This window comes from Leptosomus discolor, chromosome 2, assembly GCF_034619465.1.
Source record: "Leptosomus discolor isolate bLepDis1 chromosome 2, bLepDis1.hap2, whole genome shotgun sequence".
NCBI lineage: Eukaryota > Metazoa > Chordata > Aves > Leptosomiformes > Leptosomidae > Leptosomus > Leptosomus discolor.
The window spans coordinates 106,483,329-106,504,404 of NC_141392.1; the positions used below are offsets into that span (position 1 = coordinate 106,483,329).

The 21,076-nt window shown below is 36.7% G+C and overlaps 1 protein-coding gene across 2 annotated transcripts in view; it reads left to right on the plus strand.

The window, feature by feature from the left end:
• Positions 1-21,076, plus strand: part of SNTG2 (syntrophin gamma 2) — a 290,926-nt gene that overhangs the window by 238,651 nt on the left and 31,199 nt on the right. For both annotated transcript variants that reach the window (XM_086461540.1, XM_086461539.1), the window contains exons 11-13: positions 276-314; positions 9,537-9,653; positions 17,989-18,060. In XM_086461540.1, coding sequence (XP_086317666.1) covers positions 276-314; positions 9,537-9,653; positions 17,989-18,060 — 228 coding nt within the window. The remainder of the gene's footprint in view (positions 1-275; positions 315-9,536; positions 9,654-17,988; positions 18,061-21,076) is intronic.

Consider the following 21,076-nt stretch of genomic DNA (forward strand, 5'->3'; position numbering starts at 1 on the left):
ACTCAGAGTGGCAAAGTTAAATTCATAAATGCAAACCTTTATGAAGGACTTAATGAAAACTCTGATAAAGGGCTTCCCATCTTTTGAGTCCTTTGTTATACAAGTTCAGTGTAACAGTAAAAGTCTAGTATTTAAGCACTGAATGATTTAATTTCTTCTAAATATCATTTGGAATTACTAATATAGTATTCAATAACTAAGTCAATGCTAATTGCATCACAGAAACTCCTCAGCATATTAATAACTCTGTGTGTTCTCCTATCTCTCTTTCATAGATGAAAATGGCAAATAAATGCTGTTCTCCCTCAGACCAGGTAAGACTTTCATTATATTATCCAATCTTTAAAATTCTTGTCATTGTGTTAAGTTGAAAAATTTGTAGAGCTTGCGAACACACATTTAGTCAGTTTTAAAATTATATAAACCAAGTTTTCTATGGTTTGAAGTTCTGAAATGACCCTACTTAATACAGCAGTTTCTTACTAATCCATGTTAATGAGTAGAATCCTCCACTGTAGAGACCTAAAAAGTTAATTAGATGGAGCCATGAAATAAATGGGGTGGGAGGGGGGCAATGGAACTCACAACCAGATGTTGGAAAGTGTAGTGTATGTTTGCATGCAATATTGCAGCAGTGAGTCTGACAAGTTAACGCTGTGTTTATATCACATATGGTTCACAGATAGCCAAGGAGCATATTACATAACCAATCTGTTTTGCATGTGTCATGCTGTGCAGACTAAGTTTGCCATGGCTATCTGGGACTTCTGGAGCTCAGGAACCTGATGAGGTATTTCCTCTGCTTCAACTAGCCAAATGTCCTGAAGACCCAGATGAATTTACTGCATTGGGAAGTTCTTATTCCTTGTAGTATTGCAAAGATTTTTTTTTTCATTTACTTTATAAAATATAATAGTAGCATTTTCCAGGCTAATTCTCTAATTCTGGGAAGAACTTTGAAGCTTGTATTATAAAACTGTTTCACTTACGTGTGCTTTCATTGCATCAGTCTGGCATTGAATCATTCATTACTCAGGAACAAAGAGCTGAAACCCTGCTGTTTCCAAAAATTCTGGGTTTGTTGATTATAAAAGTGAAAATTAGGCATGGTGTTTTACTGCAGAAATTTATTATGGAATTTTATTACATAAGTCAAAGACTGAGTCAAAAAATTCTTCATATCGGAATCAAATAAATATTTGTTAGTTTGACAGCTTGTGTATTTTTTCATATGTCACTGTTTCGTCATCTTGTTTGTAAAATGTACTTGGACATTTATAGACTCTTCTAGAAGTTATTAAAAATATTTATCCATTGCCATTTTCTTACACAGGAAGCTGTTTCCCTATATTTGGGTCAGTACTTTCAAAAAACGTATACCTAGAAAACCACTACAGACTTTAATTCTATGTATAGTAGATAATTAAGTTACCCACAAAACCAAAATAAATACCTATTCTTTATAAGAATGGAGCATTTAACTACTCCCTTTGTCATGGCTTTTAATTATTAATTAAACTGATATGAAAAACAGGTGACTATGAATGCCAGGGGAAAAGGTATTGAATTTGGATATCTCTTGTTGGATGAACTCCCTACTAGAAGTACTTTAGTAACTATTAAAATTTTATTCGTATCAGTTCCAGCACATATAATGGGTTTAGTTAAAAAAAAAAAGTGAAGACATAGTCTATCCCACTTTTTCATTCCAAATATGAAAAGAAGGGAAGATACAGTTAGGACCTTAATTTCTGGAGTTGAAAATTTAAGGTGGGACTGACAGCCACAAACATTGGATTGTTCTTTGCCAAAGAGAGAGAAAAAATAATGTTTAGAATGAATTTTGCCAGAGCAAGTAAATAAAACTAGCCAACATAAAAATAGTAAAGGAACAAGTGTGAAAAATTCAGACTCTAAAATGTCCTGTGAAAATTTGCAACTAAAATGTGAATCTTATATATATATATATATGTATGTATATGTATATCTCACAAACGAATAAAATAAAATTTGCAGTGATAAATGAAAACAGAAGAGGACTTGATCTGCCATAGATTAATGGAGCCTATTAATGTCGGTTACATAATGTTTGTTAATGGAATTGACTTAGAATTTAGACAAAGGTTAAGCTTAGGAGATTGAAAGTCACTTGAAGAGCTGCCTTGAAGTAAAATTGGCGATAGCTGCAAATTTATCTTTTCTTTTGAATATGGGCATTCCTGAAGAATTGAACAGGTCCTTAGAGTTTCATTACTGTGTTGCCTGTGGGGAGTTTTCTTCATTGCCTGTGGAATCCAGGCTTTCATAAAGGGACAAGGCTGGATCAGGATAGGTTTCATTCAAGTTCTGTTTTTCATAGGTCATCACCAAACTGGGATTCAGGGTTAAGAATGTAAAAAATTACTTTGCTAAGCCTGGTTTTCTTCCTTGTCTTTCATATTACCCCTGACTTGTTTTACTGGAAGCTGAATCTCCAGAATATGTTAAATTCCGTGGGCATATGAGAAAATTGGAAAGTGAAAGGATGAAGATATTGGTTCCCAGGTCTAAACCAGCTGTATCTATGGGTCTCTTTGCCAGAAGAAGATGTCAAAGAGTTTGGGCTTTGCTCTGTGTCTATGATCCAAAGTTAGAGACTCAGCTCCCTCAGCCTTTCATCATAAGGGAGATGTTCTACTTGCTTAATCATCTTTATGGCTCTGCGCTGGACTCTTTCAAGCAGCTCCCTGTCCTTCTTGAACTGAGGGGCCCAGAACTGGACACAGTATTCTGGAGTCTCACCAGGGCGGAGTAGAGGGGGAGGAGAACCTCTCTCGACCTGCTGACCACACTCCTTCTAATACACCCCAGGATGCCATTGGCCTTCTTGGCCATGAGGGCACATTGCTCGCTCATGGTCATCCTGCTGTCCACCAGGACTCCCAGGTCCCTTTCCCCTATGCTACTCTAACAGCTCAGTCCCCAGCCTATACAGTTCCATTTCAGTAAAACACCTAGAACACATGACCCAAAAATAAATTTGCAGCAAATTAGAATATTCAGTCTTGTGTTTGTAGCTAAATACATACTGAAAAGAATTGTCCAGAAGATTAAGTGCTACAATAAATCGAGGTTATAACATTTGGCACTCCTATCACATCTTGCAGCCATAGATAAGAATAGCCTTCTGGTGTGTCAGCCACTCCTCCCAGTTTTGTGTCATCATCAAACTCGCTGACAGTGCACTCTGTTCCCTCGTCCAGGTCATTGATGAATATATTGAATAGTACTGGTCCCAGTACCGACCCCTGAGGGATTCCACTAGATACAGGCCTCCACTAGACTCTGTCCCATTGACAGCTGACTTCTTCCCTTCAACCAATTGACGATCCACCTCACTACCCGATCATCCAGACCACGCTTCCTCAGTGTAGCTGCGAGGAAGCTGTGGGAGATGGTGTCCAGTGCTTTACTGAAATCAGGATAAACCACATCCACTGCACTACCATCATCTACCCACCTGGTTATGTCTTCATAACAGGCTATCAGGTTGGTCAAACATGACTTCCCCTTGGTGAAGCCACGTTGACTGCTCCTAATGACCCTCTTATCCTTGATATGCCTAGAGACAGTGCTGAGAATAAGTTGTTCCATCACCTTTCCAGGGATGGAGCTGAGACTGATCAGTCTGTAGTTACTCGGGTCCTCCTTCTTACTCTTTTTGAAGACTGGAGTGACATTGACTTTCCTCCAGTCCTCAGGCACCTCTCCTGTTCCCCACGACTTACCAAAGATGATGGAGAGTGGTCTAGCAATGACTTCCGCCAACTCCCTCAGCACCCGCAAGTGCATCCCATCAGGGCCCATGGATTTATGCCATTTCCTCTCCTCCACTAAAACAATACCGTTTCTTCTTAGTAGAAATAGGAAAATATTGATCAGATATTAATTAAGACTATGTATATTTTTTCTTGTGATGCTGTAAACCAGATTTTCACTGCTTCCTAGGATGTCTCTTCACTTGTTTGTTTTGAGTTTTTGCAGTGACCTTTTCATTGACCTCCAGAGGAAATCATACAGAAATGAAATCTAGAGACAAAGATTGTAAAAGCATAGCATGTGATTGTACCAGGAAGGCCAGGACTCAGATTAACATGCAACCAGCAAGGGACAGATGGGTAACAAAATATTACCCTCTAAGTGCATTAGTAGCAAGAAGACAAATGAAAATGCTTGTCGTCTTCTCGGCATATCAGAGGTCAGCCTTCACTAAAAAGGTCAACTGTAAAAGATGGTTATTGCAAATAGTACTAGCAAAACCCAATAAAATCATAGATTACAATACAAAGGGAAGTTTTGGTGGTATGTATGCCTTTAATGCCTGGTCATATTTGAAAAACTGGTCAAAGTAATCTCAGAACTATTATCAAGATATTTCAGGGAATTTGTGTCTGCCAGGTGATGTATCACAGGACTAGGAAAGGGCGAACAAACATCATGGCTGTTAAAGGAGAAAGAAAGAGAAGTTGAAGAAATAGAGACTAGTCAATTTGACTTCAGTCTCTAGAAAGAAGTTTGAAATAAATAAACAAAATATTTGTATGCAGCTGCAAGATAACAAATGACTGACCGCCCTGAAGGATTTGTCACAAATAAATAGTAACAACCAATTTAATTTCCTCCTGTGATAGTATAACACATCTTGTGGATGGGTTACAGGCAGTTGCTGCAACTTATCTTGATTCCGATAAGGTTTATGACATTTCTTGACATTACAGAATTTTAAGTATTATAGATTTTGGTTGTACAGACTTTGTTGGATAAGCCAATGATAGGTATAAATGGTTCACTTTCAAAACTGACAGTCCTGAAAAGGTCTGTCCTGGATCAAATTCCCTTGAATACTTCCTTTATGGTGCGTTAACAAAAGTAATCCTACTAGTTTTGCAGATGTAAGACTTTAAAATACGGTGTTAGACATAAGAATGATCTTGACATATTGAAGAATGAGTCTGAAAAACAGGGTGGAAGCCAATTAGGGTACAGCATGTAGGCAAGAATAATCAAGTGTATGTGAGAGGCTATGCAAAACAACTGGAGAAGTTCATACTGGAAAATACTTTAAAAATGTCTGGGATGTACTTTTCAAAACATGCAGTCTGCCACGTCCTTTGGAAAAGACAAAAAAAATTTACTTAAGCTACCTCAAGATGTATTTCTCTTTGCTTTCTTAATTTCAATTTTTCCATTATGTTTCATGATATGATGCTCGTTCTTAACTTGCCGGCCAAGCTGGCATCTATTGTAGATTCTTATCCCACTTTAATTACATAAGTGTACCCATCTGTTCTGATGTGTCATACATCAGAGATCTACTTGATTGTCTGTCTTAATTTCCCTCTGGAGTGTTTTACATCATTTACTTTTCATAACTGTTTAACTAAAAGTACTATATACAAAATGTACTCATTGCTTTATTAAATATGTCACATCTTAAGTTTCCAGTCGTTGCAGCATATAGATGCTTTATTGCTGCAGGAAAACAATAAATGCAAATAAGAACTTTCATTTATCTGCTGTGAGTGGATTACATTTTGTTAGTGACTTGTTTTATCTCCTCATAATGAATGCCATTGCTCATTTTGTTCCTACAGGAACTTTTGGAAAGTGTATTAGGACATATTAGAAACTTAATAATACATCCATGATGTATGGGTAATTTTTCAGATATATGGGTAATTTTCCACCCAGTTTCAAACAGCAGTCTCAAATTGATTATGCAGTAGGGCAATATAGTGGTGAAACTAATGCTGAGAATGGGGCAGTTTGTAGTGTTATGCCTTCTGAGTGCTCCTTAAAACCTCAAATGGCAGGTTTTAATTCAAATAACAGAGCAGTTTATCATAGAAACATAGAATGGTTTGGGTTGGAAGGGACCTTAAAGATCACGGGGTTACAGCTCCCCCTGCCATGGGCAGGGGCACCTTCCACTGGACCAGGTGCTCAAAGCTCCGTCCAACCTGGCCTTGAACACTGCCAGGGAGGGGGCAGCCACAGCTTCTCTGGGCTACCTGTGCCAGTGTCTCACCACCCTCACACTGAAGAACTTATTCCTACTAGCCAATCTAAGTCTACCGTGTTTCAGGTTAAAGCCATTACCTCTTGTCATATCACTACATGCCCTTGTAAATAGTCCCTCCCCACCTTTCCTATAGGCACCCTTTAGGTACTGGCAAGCTGCTGTAAGGTCTCTCTGGAGCCTTCTCTTCTGCAGGCTGAACAAGCCCAACTCTCTCAGCCTGTCCTCACAGGAGAAGGGCTCCAGCCTTCTCGTCATCTTCATGGCCCTCCTCTGGACCCCCTCCAACAGGTTCATGTCCTTCTTATGTTGGAGGCCCCAGAGCTGAACACAGTATTCCAGGTGGGGGTCTCACCAGAGAGGAGTAGAGGGGGTGAATCACCCCCCTCGATCTGCTGGCCACACTTCTTTTGATGCAGCCTAGGATGCGGTTGGCTTTCTGGGCTGCAAGCACACATTGCTGGGTCATGTTGAGCTTCTCATCAACAAGCACCTCCAAGTCCTTTTCTGCAGGGCTTCTGTCAATCCATTCTCCACCCAGCCTGTATCTGTGCTTGGGATTGCTCCACCCAGGTGCAGGACCTTGCACTTGGCCTTGTTTGACTTCATGAGGTTTGCATGGGTCCACCTCTCCAGCCTGTCAGGATGGCCTCCCTTCCCTCCAGTGTGTGAACCTCACCACACAGCTTGGTGGTGTCGGCAAACTTGCTGAGGGTGCACGCAGTGCCACTGTCCATGTTGCCAACAAAGGTGTTAAACAGCACCAATACAGACCTCTGAGAAGCACCACTTGTCACTAGTCTCCACTAGAACATTGAGCTGTTGACCATAACTATTTGAGTGCAACCATTTTACCCCAGGGGAACCAATTAAAATCTCAGTAGCTTGCTTATGAACCACAAACATCTTCATATTGAGTGAACACTTGGTTGCTTTTGTTCTATACAGACTTTTGTTGAACTGAATAATTATTCTTTCTTCATTTGTGTGGTCTAAATGACCATTAAATAAATGAGTCAAAAAAGGTGTGTGAAAAGTAAAAAAAAAAAAAATAGATTTTTTTAACATTTCTATAAAAAGATGCATAATTTCTTTTTCAATATATGCATTGATCAAACACTGATAATGGGAATTCTTCTGTTTTCCTTCTTTACTTTTTTAAGGATTTTGTCTCTTTATAGGCAAGTATACATTTGGAATTCTCTTTTATGTTTTTTCTCTGTTATGTTATTTTTAAATTGATTTCCCCTTCTTTGTATACTTCTATAGTTCATTCCTTTTGTTCTTTTCATTTTAATTGATATTTTCTCCTGTTTCTTTATTTTTGGTCTTACTGTATTGATTCTTTCTCCCTTTACATGTCTTTTGCTTTGTCTTTTCCTCTTTCGTATTCATTATTACTTACTTTTTAGCTTGCCGTCCTGTTATCCCCAACCCATGCAAATGACAATAATGCAGCTCTAAACCCTCTGAGCTCACCACTTATCTTCCAGTAACAATCCTTCTTCAGTACCTATGCTGACTATTGTTTCTTCCCCAAGAAAGTATCTCATCCAGTGTTTTGTATCTGATGGAGCAATCGGTATTTAAATCAACTCAACCCTTGTTTTTCTTCTAAATAAAAATTCTAAGACAAATGAACAAACAAAAAGCTTGTGTGTCTTCTAGCTGTACTATATTTCTCTTCCTAAATGTATATATGCACTGAGACTTCAATCACTATACTGCAGAGAGACTCTTCTCCAAATTTTAAAGTGATCTACAGATGTGACACTTGCTGAAATTTTTCACATCTTCGTTAAAAAAAAAAAAAAAGTAAGAAGTTGATGTAGGTATTAATTTTGTAGGTGTCTTTTAGAAAGTTCAGGAAATGTTGCAATTTTTTCTTTACTAGCACCTTTAATAATTAGGTAAGTGTTTCATGGTGTTAACACACAAACCGTAACCTTGCGATTTAAAAGACTTTTTTAAGGGTTTTTACTTTTTTTTTTTAATTGCATTGAACTAGTATATACTAGCTATTTTTTTCCAGATAAGTTTTTATTTTCTTTTGTAAGATATAAATCATCAGACCATTTTTTCTTATTTCTGCTGTGAGGGATATAAATGTTTGCTTGCTTCACAAATTATGTTGACAATGCAAAGCGAAATAATGGTTTTGAAGAAAATGAAAACCGAAAAACTTTTAATCAGTTTCTGATCTCTCATGGGAATTATAATCAAATTTAGAAACAAAAAGGGTCTTTTATATTTTTAAGGTTTCTAAGATTTTCTCTTTGCTTTTATCATCTATTATTTGGGTTTTATTCTGGTTGAAGTTCTTTTTTGCTGGATTTGGAGGTTTTGTTAGTCATTTCAGTCAAGCACAATAATATTCACTGCAATGTATTCAAACTGTAACTGAAGTGTTGCTGTTTGGTTTGGTGTAGACTTTGATGAAGTGGAATGAATAGTTGACTTTATCACAATCTACATAGATCAAGAAAAATATTACAATGTAGTAATAATTCAGTGAGTAGAAAGACCATTCCCACAAAATATAGTCCAGTGAATGTGGGTTTGTATAATTCTTTTTTTTTCTCTCTGAGGTTGAAAGAGATTTCAGCATACAGAACAGTTTAACATTGAGTTTATAGCTGTTAATTATAAAAATCTATTTGTTGTGTGAAGAAAGGTATACTTCAAACCAAATCGCTTGATTCTGATCTACCACAGGTAGACTGGTCACAGTATGGTGTGACTGCAATAAAAACAGTAATACAGAATCACAGAATATTAGCAGTTGGAAGGGACCTCTGGAGATCATCTAGTCCAACCCCTCTGCCAGAGCAGGACCACCTAGAGTAGGTCACACAGGAATGTGTCCAGGCGGGTTTTGAATGTCTCCAGAGAAGGAAACCCCACACCTTCTCTGGGCAGCCTGTTCCAGTGCTCTGCCAGCCTCACAGTGAAAAAGTTTTTCCTTATGTTAATGTGGAACCTCCTGTGCTCCAGCTTGCACCCGTTGCCCCTTGTCCTGTCATTGGCCATCACCGAGAAGAGCCCGGCTCCATCCTCCTGACACTCACCCTTTACGTATTTATAAACTTTGGTGAGGTCACCCCTCAGTCTCCTCTTCTCCAAGCTAGAGACCCAGCTCCCTCAGCCTTTCATCATAAGGGAGATGTTTCAGTACACCTAGGTTTTCTGCTGGCTCAAGTGAGAGTCTGCTGAGACATATATAGGTGGCTTTTAAAACGGTGATTATTTCAGACAACCTGTACTGTAAGTTTAAGTCTCTTCAAGTACTTCTGACACACTGGCATGATACTGTACACTTAACAGTATGGGAGTAATGGGAAGGCAAATTTGAAGAAGTTGGTGAAGCATCCTATTCTGATAGGACCACTCTTCCTTGTGGAAAGACTTGATCTCTTCAGGTGTATCTTATGCTCCACTGAAAAATAGCGCTTTAATTTTTAATTATTTTCTTTTACAGGTCATACATATGGGATGGGTAAATGAAAAACTTGAAGGAACTGATTCATCTCAGCTCTACAAATTCAAGTTTCTGGCACTGAAGGGTTCATCCTTCTACATTTTCAGCACTCCACCGGTAAAAAAAAATAGTATTTTTGTGACAGTTTCATTGTAAATGGAAACCTGTTTGTTATGTCTGAGTTTCTTTTTCCTTAGGAAGTGAAGTCCTCAGCTGAGATTCAAAAGAAGTTAAAGTTGTAGATGCCACTGAATTTCACTAAGCTTTAGATATTTTACCCATTTCAAGGTCTTCTGAAAATCTTACTGTACCTGGAAAGTTCAAAGAATTCCTAATAGGGAGTAAGTTTTTTTAAAACTGCCAAGTTCAGAGTTTTCTCTGGTTGGTTAGGCCAAATATTTCTTACCTTATTTATTCTAAAGTCTTTTGTAGATGTAATGAGTTGGTAGTTACTCTGTTTTCTTGAAGACAAGATACATCATGAAGTACATCATCAGTACTGTTAGTAGATACTTGTGGATTTTGCACACAGGCAAGGGATTGAACTGTTACAGAGAATCCAATGCTAAGTGTACAGTTTGAAAAAATGACATCATCTTGCTTTGATAATTTACATAGCTAGTAACGAGAATTCTATTTCACAACAGATGACTTCTCTAAAGAAAAAAAAAATTAATTTAAAAGAATGAAACAGAAATGAGTTATAGACTTCTAAACTCTTAAAAAGACTCATACTTACCACATGGTATTGTTTTATTCTCTCTTTCTTTTTTTCCTCCAGAGAACTTTTCCTTTAAACACATCAAAAAGAATAAAATGTGGAATTAGAATGCATTTTCAATTATTCAGCTTCCTTACAATTTTGCTCAGAAAGTAGTCAGTCTCACAATTTCTTCAGCTGATCCAAAGAAAATCTGATCCTTTACATGTGTACCACCTGCAGTACCTTTGGGAAGTACATACTTTTCAAACCTTATTTATGAACCTCAGTGAGAAGCAATGAGTAACATTTTTTCTCTCGATTGATTGATTGAAATTTCTAAATCAAATTATTCCTATTAACCTCAAGTGTTTTAAGATGGCCAATAGTATTCTTTTTAAAAATTACTACAATCAAACTAAAATGCAAAAACAATTTAAAAAAAAAAACAAATAAACAACAAGCCAAATGAGTGCTTTTCCTTTATAAATTTTAGTTATTGTCTTCAGATCTGTTTTTTAAGAAACATTTTCGATATGATTAAAACTATCCATCTCCATGATACTAATTTGGGATAAACTGCTTCATTTATCATGTTCAGCACTCTAGTAAGAACAGACAAGTGAGGATGAATGTTTGGTAGTATTTGCACCATATTACTTGTCATTATCTACTACACTCTATTGTGTTTCAGCACATTTTTTTGGTAGAAACAGTGGCTTTCAAAAAAATGAACAAATGGAACTCCTTTGGTCAATGTGTTATGTCACCCCAGTACTCAGATGCACCAGTAAGTGGGACAGAGCCTGTAAATCATAAAACCTGTTGACCAGTTTTCTTCCTGTTTAATCATTCCACATCAGGGAAAAAAATAAAACAGGAAATTGGCAGTTTTCAGCAACCACCCACCTGGAGAATTCAAACTTGGATCTAAAGCCATGCTTTGAAGCTGATTCTCAGTGTTCTGAGGGCACCTACAGCCCTGACTGTCCCTGACCCACTTCCCTGGGGCTCCCCCCCACCCTTCCCAAAATAGAGGGCTCCATTGCAGCGCCCCCACGGCTGTCAGCCCCTGCCACAGCAACACAGCATGACCTGTCTTCAGCTGCCCACAGCCCTGTCCTGCCCAGCCATGGGCCTCAACGAACCATGCCCACCCACAGGCACATGTCCAGGCCCAGCCTTAGCCCACCCCTGTCCCCAGGGAGGTGCCTGGGGGAGGTGCCCCCAGTCCTCATGGTTGCCCTGCTTCTGGCTGGGGCATGTACTGGGCCTGCCTGGGAGGAAGGTAGCTTCCTTCATAGCAGCCCATATGGCAGTGGTTTTCTTATTTGTGACTAAAACAGTGCTAACACGCTAGTGTTTTGGCTGATGCTGAGCAGTGCTTGCGCAGCCTTTCTCTGTTACTCACACTGCTCGCCCAGCAAGTAGTCTGCAGGTGGGCAGCAGTTTGGGAGGGGACACATCCAGGACCCAAATAGGCTAAGAGGGATATTACCTACCATAAAACATCATATTCAGCAATACAAAACCGAAAGTGGCCATTGCTTGGAGACTGTCTGTGGATCAGTCTGCTTGGGGTGGGCAGGGTGTGATCACTTTTGCATCACTTACTTTTTTTTTCCTCTTTCCATCACTCATTAAACTGTCTATCTATAACTAAACTATCAAGTTTTCTTGTTTTTTTCCCTTCTTCTTCTCTCCCCTATCCCATTGTGGAGGGATGGGGACTTGGCAAGCAGATCTGTGGGTGCTTAAGCTGTTGGATGGGGTCAGCCCACTACAGGGCAATGAGATGGGCCCTGGCTGGGAAGGACCCTGCCCTGCCGGACCCCAGGGGAGCTCCCATGGCACCCGAGGAGCCACCAGCCCACACTGTGCCCCGACACTGGTTTTGTGTCACATGACCCAGCTCTGTAGCTGAAAACACGGGTCCTCACACAAAGCCATGCATAGAGCTGTTTCACTTTTTTAGAGACATTGAATGGCACTGCTCTTACCATTACTCCTACTGACTTTTTTTAACAAGGTTAAGTGAAACATTTAAAAATGGATTGTTCTATCACAAAAATACAGATGTTTTAACTTGTTCAATCTTTAGAAGATAAGTTTAACATGTTTTATTTCAGAGACATTTCTATATTATTGTTGTTTGTATACTGAATCAATGTAGTGTATCAGCGTATCAATGTAGTGTGCACAGAGTAGATGACCTAAAAGTCATACAGTTATCTTTAGTTGTAATGACCTTGCCCATAACTTAACAACTGCTTGTAAAAAGATTTCTACTTTTTTTCTATTTTATTGTCTGTAAAAGATTATTTGAATGTAAATACAGCTGCTAACTTTCATAAGAATGGAAAACATAGTCACCCATAGGCAAAAATAAAGAAAATTGTGGAAAAAATGTGAATATTATAATATGAAAGAAATTACTATGGCAAATAATTCTCTATACTCCATTTCAACAATATCTCAGACAGTGTTTCCAAAAATGTAGAAGCTGCACCGTAGAAGTAAATATCAAGAATGATGTGATTAACAGAGAATGATCTTTTTGCATCCCTAAAGTGTCTTATATGACCGTATTTAAGAAATTGACAGAATTCATTTACAGATTGCTATATTAGAATTATGACATATTTCTGAAAACTGCATGTGTGAAAAACACCATTGAACAAATAGAAATTATTCTTGCGTCAATGTTAATAAGCAAGCAGTATTTTATTCCATTCTGAAAGCATCTAGTAAATTTCTGTCAATTTTCAGATTTGAAAAGGTTCTGAATTCATATCCTAGAAGAAATTGGGGAGACAGTATTCAAAATTGTCATTCAAAACCAAACTGGTTTTAATGTCATTGAAAATTTCCAGAAAAAAAATAAATGTTTTGGTTTTTTTCAAAGATGGGCTAAATGGGGGGATGGTACTGTTCAATATGGTTTTTAAATTTGAGTGTTCAAATAGCCATATCTTTGGAGCTATTGTGTTACCCATAATTACAAAACTATCTTTTTCAACGTGATTAAAGAAATAGCATTGAAGTCGTTTACATGAAGGCAGCTAGGCAATCATTGCGTGTGTTGCTTATAGTTTTAAAGAAAAGGAATGAATGCAAGAATAATGTGAAAATAACAGAAATAGTTCCACCTTTGAAAAACACTACAGAGAAAAGCTTGCATAATGTAATTAGCACATAAACGATGCTTTGAATGTTAGAGAGTACTGCTACGTAAGTTCTAAATACTTGTACTAATTTACATTACACATAATGTCAGTGTAACATATCAGGAAAGAGGTGGCAATGAGTTGGAGGGCATAGACTTGACCATGAATGCTTTTGGTGAACTTTCTAACTCTACACACAAGTCTTTATTTTGTTCACATATTTGCTAGGATCTGACTGCTCTTTAGTGTGTGTTTTGTACCATCAATTTTGAGTTGGTCTGGACATCTTTAAGCTTCTATGGACATCTTTAAGCTTTCTTCTTCTAACTATGATATACTGCTATATCATAGTTCATCTCAAGAACATTTCTTGATTTTTTTTTCCTTTTTTAATATCTTTTATTTTTTAAAATTATACTAGCTCATTTTTTTTCTGTTGAACAGTGGAGAGACCAGTGAAATGAATTACTCTTGACCTAAAAGTATTTCATCTTTTGCCTAGACCTTTTTTTACTCCTTCTAGGTGGGTTGAGTGCTTGTACTTAATTGTCAGATAATGCAGCGTTGCCTGTTCAAGTAATAAGTATCACAGCCAATTTGACCTGTTTTTTCCCCCTTAAATTTCACTCTTTAAATGTATTCAAAATTTTTTAACAGTTTGGGGGACACTGGAGATTTCTAGAATCAGGTTCAGTCTTCATAGAAAGTCAAAGAGTATGTTATGTTCTCCTTGACTTTAGTGAGTTTTGAAGTGTCGTTCTCTCTCACATATACTCTGTATTTATTTCTCATGTCTAGTCAATCCTTTATGCTGATCTCTGAATAGCCAAAAAAGTCTTTTATGCCTATTTTGTAATTGCAGAATTTTCTTCTAGGGAGTAACTTTTTCGGTTTGTTGTCTACTCTATAGAATCATAGAATCATTTTGGTTGGAAAAGACCTTTAAGATCATCAAGTCCAACCATTATCCTAACACTGCCAAGCCCACCACTAAACCATGTCCCTAAGCACCACATCTATACGTCTTTTGAACACCTCCAGGGACAGTGACTCCACCACCTCTCTGGGCAGCCTATTCCAATGTCTAACCACTCTTTCAGTAAAGAAATTTTTCCTAATAGCCAATCTAAATCTCCCCTGGCGCAACTTGAGGCCATTACCTCAAGAAATTGCGATGTATAGAACAACTACAGGAACAATTCCAAGAGGAAATAACGAGAAAAACTTTTGTATTGCCTAAGGAATATATTTCAGTATCTCATTTATCTTAGTTACCTATCATTACCCAGTTATTAGATGTGTGATGATGGATAAGCCTGCAATAAACTGAAATATCCTTTAAAGCAAATGAAGGATATTGCACTTTTTGTGAACTTTTCTGATTCTTTCCAGCTTTTCTCATTGACTAGAAGTATATGATCATTTTTAAATTTTTATAAAAGCAATGCAGTCTATAACAATAACCTTTTAAACTTAGACATACCATGATAGTTCTGGGAAAACTATAAATAATATCATCTGTCTCTTTGGATTCTAGTATCCCTTTGCCATATGTTTGTTTCCCCTCCTTAAAATCCTGCTCAGCATGCCCTTTGTGTTCTCCTAATGACTTTGCACACTGATACTCAGACTGTTTCATTCTTGACTTTAAGTATGGTAGCCTTTCTCTGACATATACTGTAAAAGAAAATCTTGGCTTATATAGCTGCTAACAGTTACCATCATCACTAGCTATCTCTGCTGAAAAAGTCTTAAGAGATTACAGAGAGGCAAAGGATCAAAGAGATGCACAGGATAATGGGCAAAAGGCTGAAGAATTCTGAGTGAATTTAATGACACAGCAGTGTCACCATCGTCCATGATAGTATCATTAATAGCAGCAAAGATCCCCAACAGTTTAAATTAGTCTTCAGGAATCAAAACAAATTATATGAGCAAATAAAAGTTCAGTCATGTCTCAACAGCTTTTAGGTTATAGCCTGTGTCACTAAATTCAGTTTCATAAACAGCAGATTAAATCGGTGCTTATGCTTTTATATCTTGTCTAGCCTCTAATAGGAATGAAGGATTCTCCAGCTTTTAACTGAGATTGAAAAGACTCTTTCCCTTCTAGAAATTCAAGACCAAATAATGAACTAGCCACCATTCTAGTCTGTAAACCTGATTTTGCAAGAAGCATGAAAATCCCTTTTGAGGATCAACAGTAATGGACCAAAACTTGTATTATTTAATATTTTATTTTCAAAACAGCCATCACAGTAAAACATATTCCCCCGTAAATAAGATTAAGCAAAGACCTGCAGTACTTGCTCTGTGTGAACATGTTTAAATATATAATATTTCTTTATGAGTCAGCTTTATAATTCCTCAGTTTTAGTTGTTTCTAAACTTGTATTTTTGCTTACTCATAGCAATAATTAAAAAGCAAAACTCAAAAAATATTGAATGGACCTTACTAGAAGGAAAAGAGTAGCAGAAAACTAAAAATTACAAATGTATGACTCTAAAAATTGCAGCATTTTATGAAGTGATGGGAGGACAAGTATAATATCTAAAATTGCTTTCAATTAATTTTCTAAAACATCTAACAATAGATTTAAATTTGACAAAATTCCTTTGAAGTAGTACTAAGTACTTTTAAAGTTAGCTATACATAATGTTCCAAGCTTTAATTTATGATATGAAATTGCTCATAATGAAACAGAAGGAGAAAGTATATAACATGCTTTTACATATTCTGCTGCATGCATTGTATTCAAGTGATGTTTGTCATTTGATTGTTAAAATATAGAAACTGTCAAACGGAGAACCTTAGAATATGAGTCCCTTTATATTCTGAAAAGATGTAGTGATAGAACTTCCTGTTCTAGAGATCTTCAGTCCCATTTGCAATAGGTGATTCATCTCATCTAAGCTTAGTCATCTCAAAGTTAAAGATCTAAGATCTAATCTAAAGTTAGAGAAATGGGGAGAAAGCACTGCCTTTCTTTCTTTTTTCTTTTTTTCTTCTTTCCTAATATGTTGAAATTAAGATTAGATAATTAAGAATTAGATTAGGTTGTTAAGATTAGATACTTCTGATGTCTACATTTAGGTGGGATGCTTTCCACATTAAGAAAGAATTCAGGTAAATTCTGAAACACTGCTTTGAAACACATAGCTGTGACATCTACTTGATAATGATGTTCATTGGAGTGGACATAAGAGTATATGAGATTAGAAAGAAAGTAACACCAAGTTCACCTTACTTCTCCAACAGCACTCTGAAATAATGTTTAATAACTAGTAGAAGTCGTATCGGTCTGGTCCTAAGTGCTGTAGTGGTTTGGAGTTTCCCATTTTATTACCTTTTTGCTTAACTGTTTAGAATTTATGAAGACCTGGAAATTCAATTTAAAAATAAATTTTAAAAACTCATGTTGATCTTTATGCAAAACGTCAGGAACAAGATTGATTGTTATAGGTGAACTATGTACTACTGTGAATATGTAGGAAAAGAATCTGTTGTTGAATTTCATATTTCTTTCCTAGTTAAGTTTCATCCACAGAAGCCAGATGATTTACAGCCAAATTTTGCTTTACCTAAAAAAACTTAATTTAATTTTTCTGCTTTCTTCATTTTGGGAGGAGGGCAGGAACACGCCAAAGCTGCATCTGCCCTAGTATTTTAAAGTAACCAAGTTGCTGTTAGAGTCACATTTATTTCCATGTGCTAAATGCCTTGGAGTTACAATTTAGTCAGATTCTTCATATATCTGTGCAGCCATTCCCGTGCATTCACCAACAACCAGGATTTTGCTCTAAGTTATATAAGCGAAATAATGGGTATTCCCCTTGTATTTTCCCTATGTGTAGGTTCTTTTTTTTTTTCCTGAACTACACAGGCTATGTACTGGTTTTAAAAGAAAACAGATTATCGCTTTATATCATGAACTGGAATTTAGGGAGAAACTTCAAATATCTTTCTAACCATCAAATTTTAACAGCTTGTCGTGTCAAAGGGATTGAGTAATAAAATCAAAGGAAAACAAAAAATATGTCTTTTTCATATTCATTATTAAGCACACTGTTGACATTTTTCTTAATTTCAAATATTGCAGTCACATAGTGCTTTTCAGGTTTTAGTATAAATCTTAAAATATTAAAGTATTCAAGCCTGAATTTAGGACCACATCTTGGTCTGTTGATTGCAAGATTTTTTTTAAATTGAGACATGAAGCTGAATGACTCTGGGTTTAAGACTGGGTTCTCTGTGCTAGCATATTGGAAAATAAATATGCTTATGTAGCTCACCACCGAGATTACAAAGAGGTTTCCATCATACTGTAGTAATAATGTGGGGAAAAAAATCAATGAAATTATTTAATACCTTTTACTTATATTAAGACTCCTGTCGATGCTGTTTCTGTAAAAATCTAATGTTATTTGACAGTCTTTTCTAAATGCTGGATATTAAATGTAGTAATGTGCCTATATTTATATTCACACCACCCATAATGGTGGGTGGAACATTTTTACTTTTTTTCATCTGTACATATTTTTAGAATAAAGAATGAGTTATTAATATATCTTTTTGATATTATAGGTAAGCACACTAGACTGGGTACGAGCTGAAAAAATCTATAACCTCTGTGAGGTTCTATTTAAAATTCACAAGGTAGGTTTCCTAATGATTACAATGATATATATAAAGAAATCTTGCCTTGTCCTTTTAATGGTACGCTCAATCTGTTAAAATAAACTATTTGTAATTGCTAGTGTATTAGCTATGCAAGTATAAGAGAATACGGAAAATGTATTAAACACCAAGTGAGTAAGTTACTAAAATGCTTCCATATTGAACAAAATTTTCAGTATTAGAGCTGGTTTTGTGAAATATAGGTGAGACACATAGCTGAGCATAATGAAGCTGGATATTGGTTTTTTCTTAGTGGGTCAGATTTTTAAGTGAATGTGAAGAATGCTTTTGCTATAATTCCTGGTCTGTATAAAGATAGTTTAATTTCCGTAATTAGAAGTATAAAATTATGTCCTTTTTGGGTCACGTGTAATTTGCAAATATTATAGTAGGTTTTACCTTACAAAGGGCAACATGGTTCATTTGTGTACCACAGAATTCTTCATTTTTTTCCACCACCTAGAGACAGTGTCATGTTTTCTGTTTAGCTTGTCCCAGGCAAGGATTTTTTTTAAAACCTTAGCAGACTGATTAAGTAATTGACTTACAGAAGCTATTCTCTAATAAATTTCATCAGATTACTTTAGCTCTCTGCTAGATAATCAAAAACTGCTTGGCAGGTGAGATAAGGCTAGATGAGAGCCTACTTGCCTAAGAGAGTAAAAACAAACATATTATGAGAAAAAAAAAAAAAAAAACCAAAAACAAAACCCAAAAAGATCAGTCTTTTGAGATAAAATTCTGTTTCATTGGAAAATTATAAATCAACTTTAATTCTCACCAGTTGCTGTCCTCTCTGCTGTTCCTCCTTTGACCATCTACAAATGTTGTGGAGAAGCAAGGTTGTTGTTATCTGGACAGATATCAACTTTACATTGTGCTGGACAACTGTTTAAGTTTCGGTTTGTTTTTTTTTTCCTAATGCAGCACAGTTATTCAGGACAATGTACAGAAGGAAAAGTGGAAAAAAAAAAAAAAAGAAAAGAATTCATAGACCTGACAATAACAATCCATTCCCCTTTACAGCCCTGTTCAGCATAGAGGGGAATTCTCTGTAGAACTAAATGACCAAATTCTTCAAAGAATGTCGTGGCAGGAAGTTTCCATGCCCTGACTACTCAAACAACTTGTCTGTCCCAAACTGACTTTCAACAGCAGGAGCATGTTTCCTACACCAATTTTGTTGACTGTGATTAAAAAAAAAAAAAAAAAAAAAAAAAAAAAAAAAGATGAACATGATGTAGGTACAACCAACAGAGTAAGGAGCACAAGGAATTTGATAGAAATCTAGAAAACATATCTCTCAAATATGAGCTGACATCTGCGTTTTACAGAGCTGTCCGTCCCGTTAACTGTCTGCTAGAAGAGTTTCTCCTGATGTCAGCTGCCAATTTTGCAGCCCATCACTGCCTGTTTTTTCTCTGTTGTAAGCCTGCTGTCACTGGGCAGGGGAAGAAGATTCCCTTCTCTGGCAGAAGTGGGGAGAGGGAAGGGTCTTGGTCAGTGCCATGCCAGGAAAAAATCAGTCCTGGAGGTTGGGACTTGAGTGCAGGCTGCAGGAGCACAGCCATGTTCTTGTAGGCATAGCACCATTTCAGTGTGATCATGTCTCCAGCTGGGTACACATGGGCAACTTCGGGTCCTGCCCATCATCGAGACAGCAGCAAAGAGCAGAGGTTCTGTACCAGATTATTTATTCAGTCTCCTTAATAATTTTAAAATTTTTTCAATTATTATCATTTTTTTCCTCCTGTAAATGTTACTACTGATTTTGAAACTCAGTCCTTCCTTGAATATCTTGGTAATTTCAAGGATAATCTATCCTGAAAGCAAATTCCATGATACTTTTTCATTAAGAAAAGAAGTGGGAAATAAACTACCCAGGATTCAACTCTAATGTTCTTGACATTTTAATAAATGAATGTTTAATTGCCAGTCTTCATGAATACATTAGCTAAAGTGCAAAAGCTCAAACTCAAATCTTTAACCTCTTTTCTGTTGATTCTTTGGTATAAATGACAATGAGGCAAACTGAGCAAATCCAAAAAAGACAGGAAAAAAATCTTAAGAGATTAAGGTTTCTACATCACAGACTGAAAGATGGAGTTTATGTTGTAAAAACTGCCATTTGGGCAGAGAATTCTTAAGGATTTTCAGAAGCTGGTTAGAACTAGTGCAAAGCTGTGGTGGAGAGTGCTATGGTATCTTCTCACAAAAGATGGATTTTAAGGAGAGGTGCACTTATTACGTGATTGTAAACTTGCCGTCTATGTTTATTATGACACAAGAGTTAAACATGGAAATCAAGAAACCAGTGGAAATTACATTTAAAAACAAAATATTTGCTATGTTTTGGATTTGTGTGTGTATACATAATGGATATATACACACTTGCATACACAAACATGCGTGTGCAAATATGTGAATTAAAATTCATATATATCTGTCATGCACTTGCATATTTAGTAGTAACAAACAGATGACTGAAAATGTAATCTCTTGTATTGCATGTGTTTCTTCCTGTACTCCATAGTATACTTTCTTGCCTCATGCTCCATATTTACTGGAACTGTTACTTCGAACCTGTTTTTTTCAGGGGTGAGATTATTAGATACGTTTTTAAAAGCCATCTGTCTTAAAACCATTTTCTTTTCTTTCGTTGTCTGATATTTTCACACATCACATTTTCACATACAAAGTAAAAAATATTAATATAGAAGTGTGCAATGCCAGGATGAGCAGCACTAAGTCTTGAAGCAGATATAGGTGTAATAATACCTGTCACTCTATAGCCGCTGAACACCAACACATGTATGCAGGCATTTTGTTCAACTTCCTTTTCAACAGTCCAAAGGAGCGTTGTAAAATAACTTTGAACTTCCTTAGGTCTGTTCTCCCCTTGGATAGCTGCAGGGCCATTTTTGACAACATAGTGCTGTGTACCATGGTGGCATTATGTGCTGCTTCTGAGGTGCCCCACAAAACGTCCGTGGCT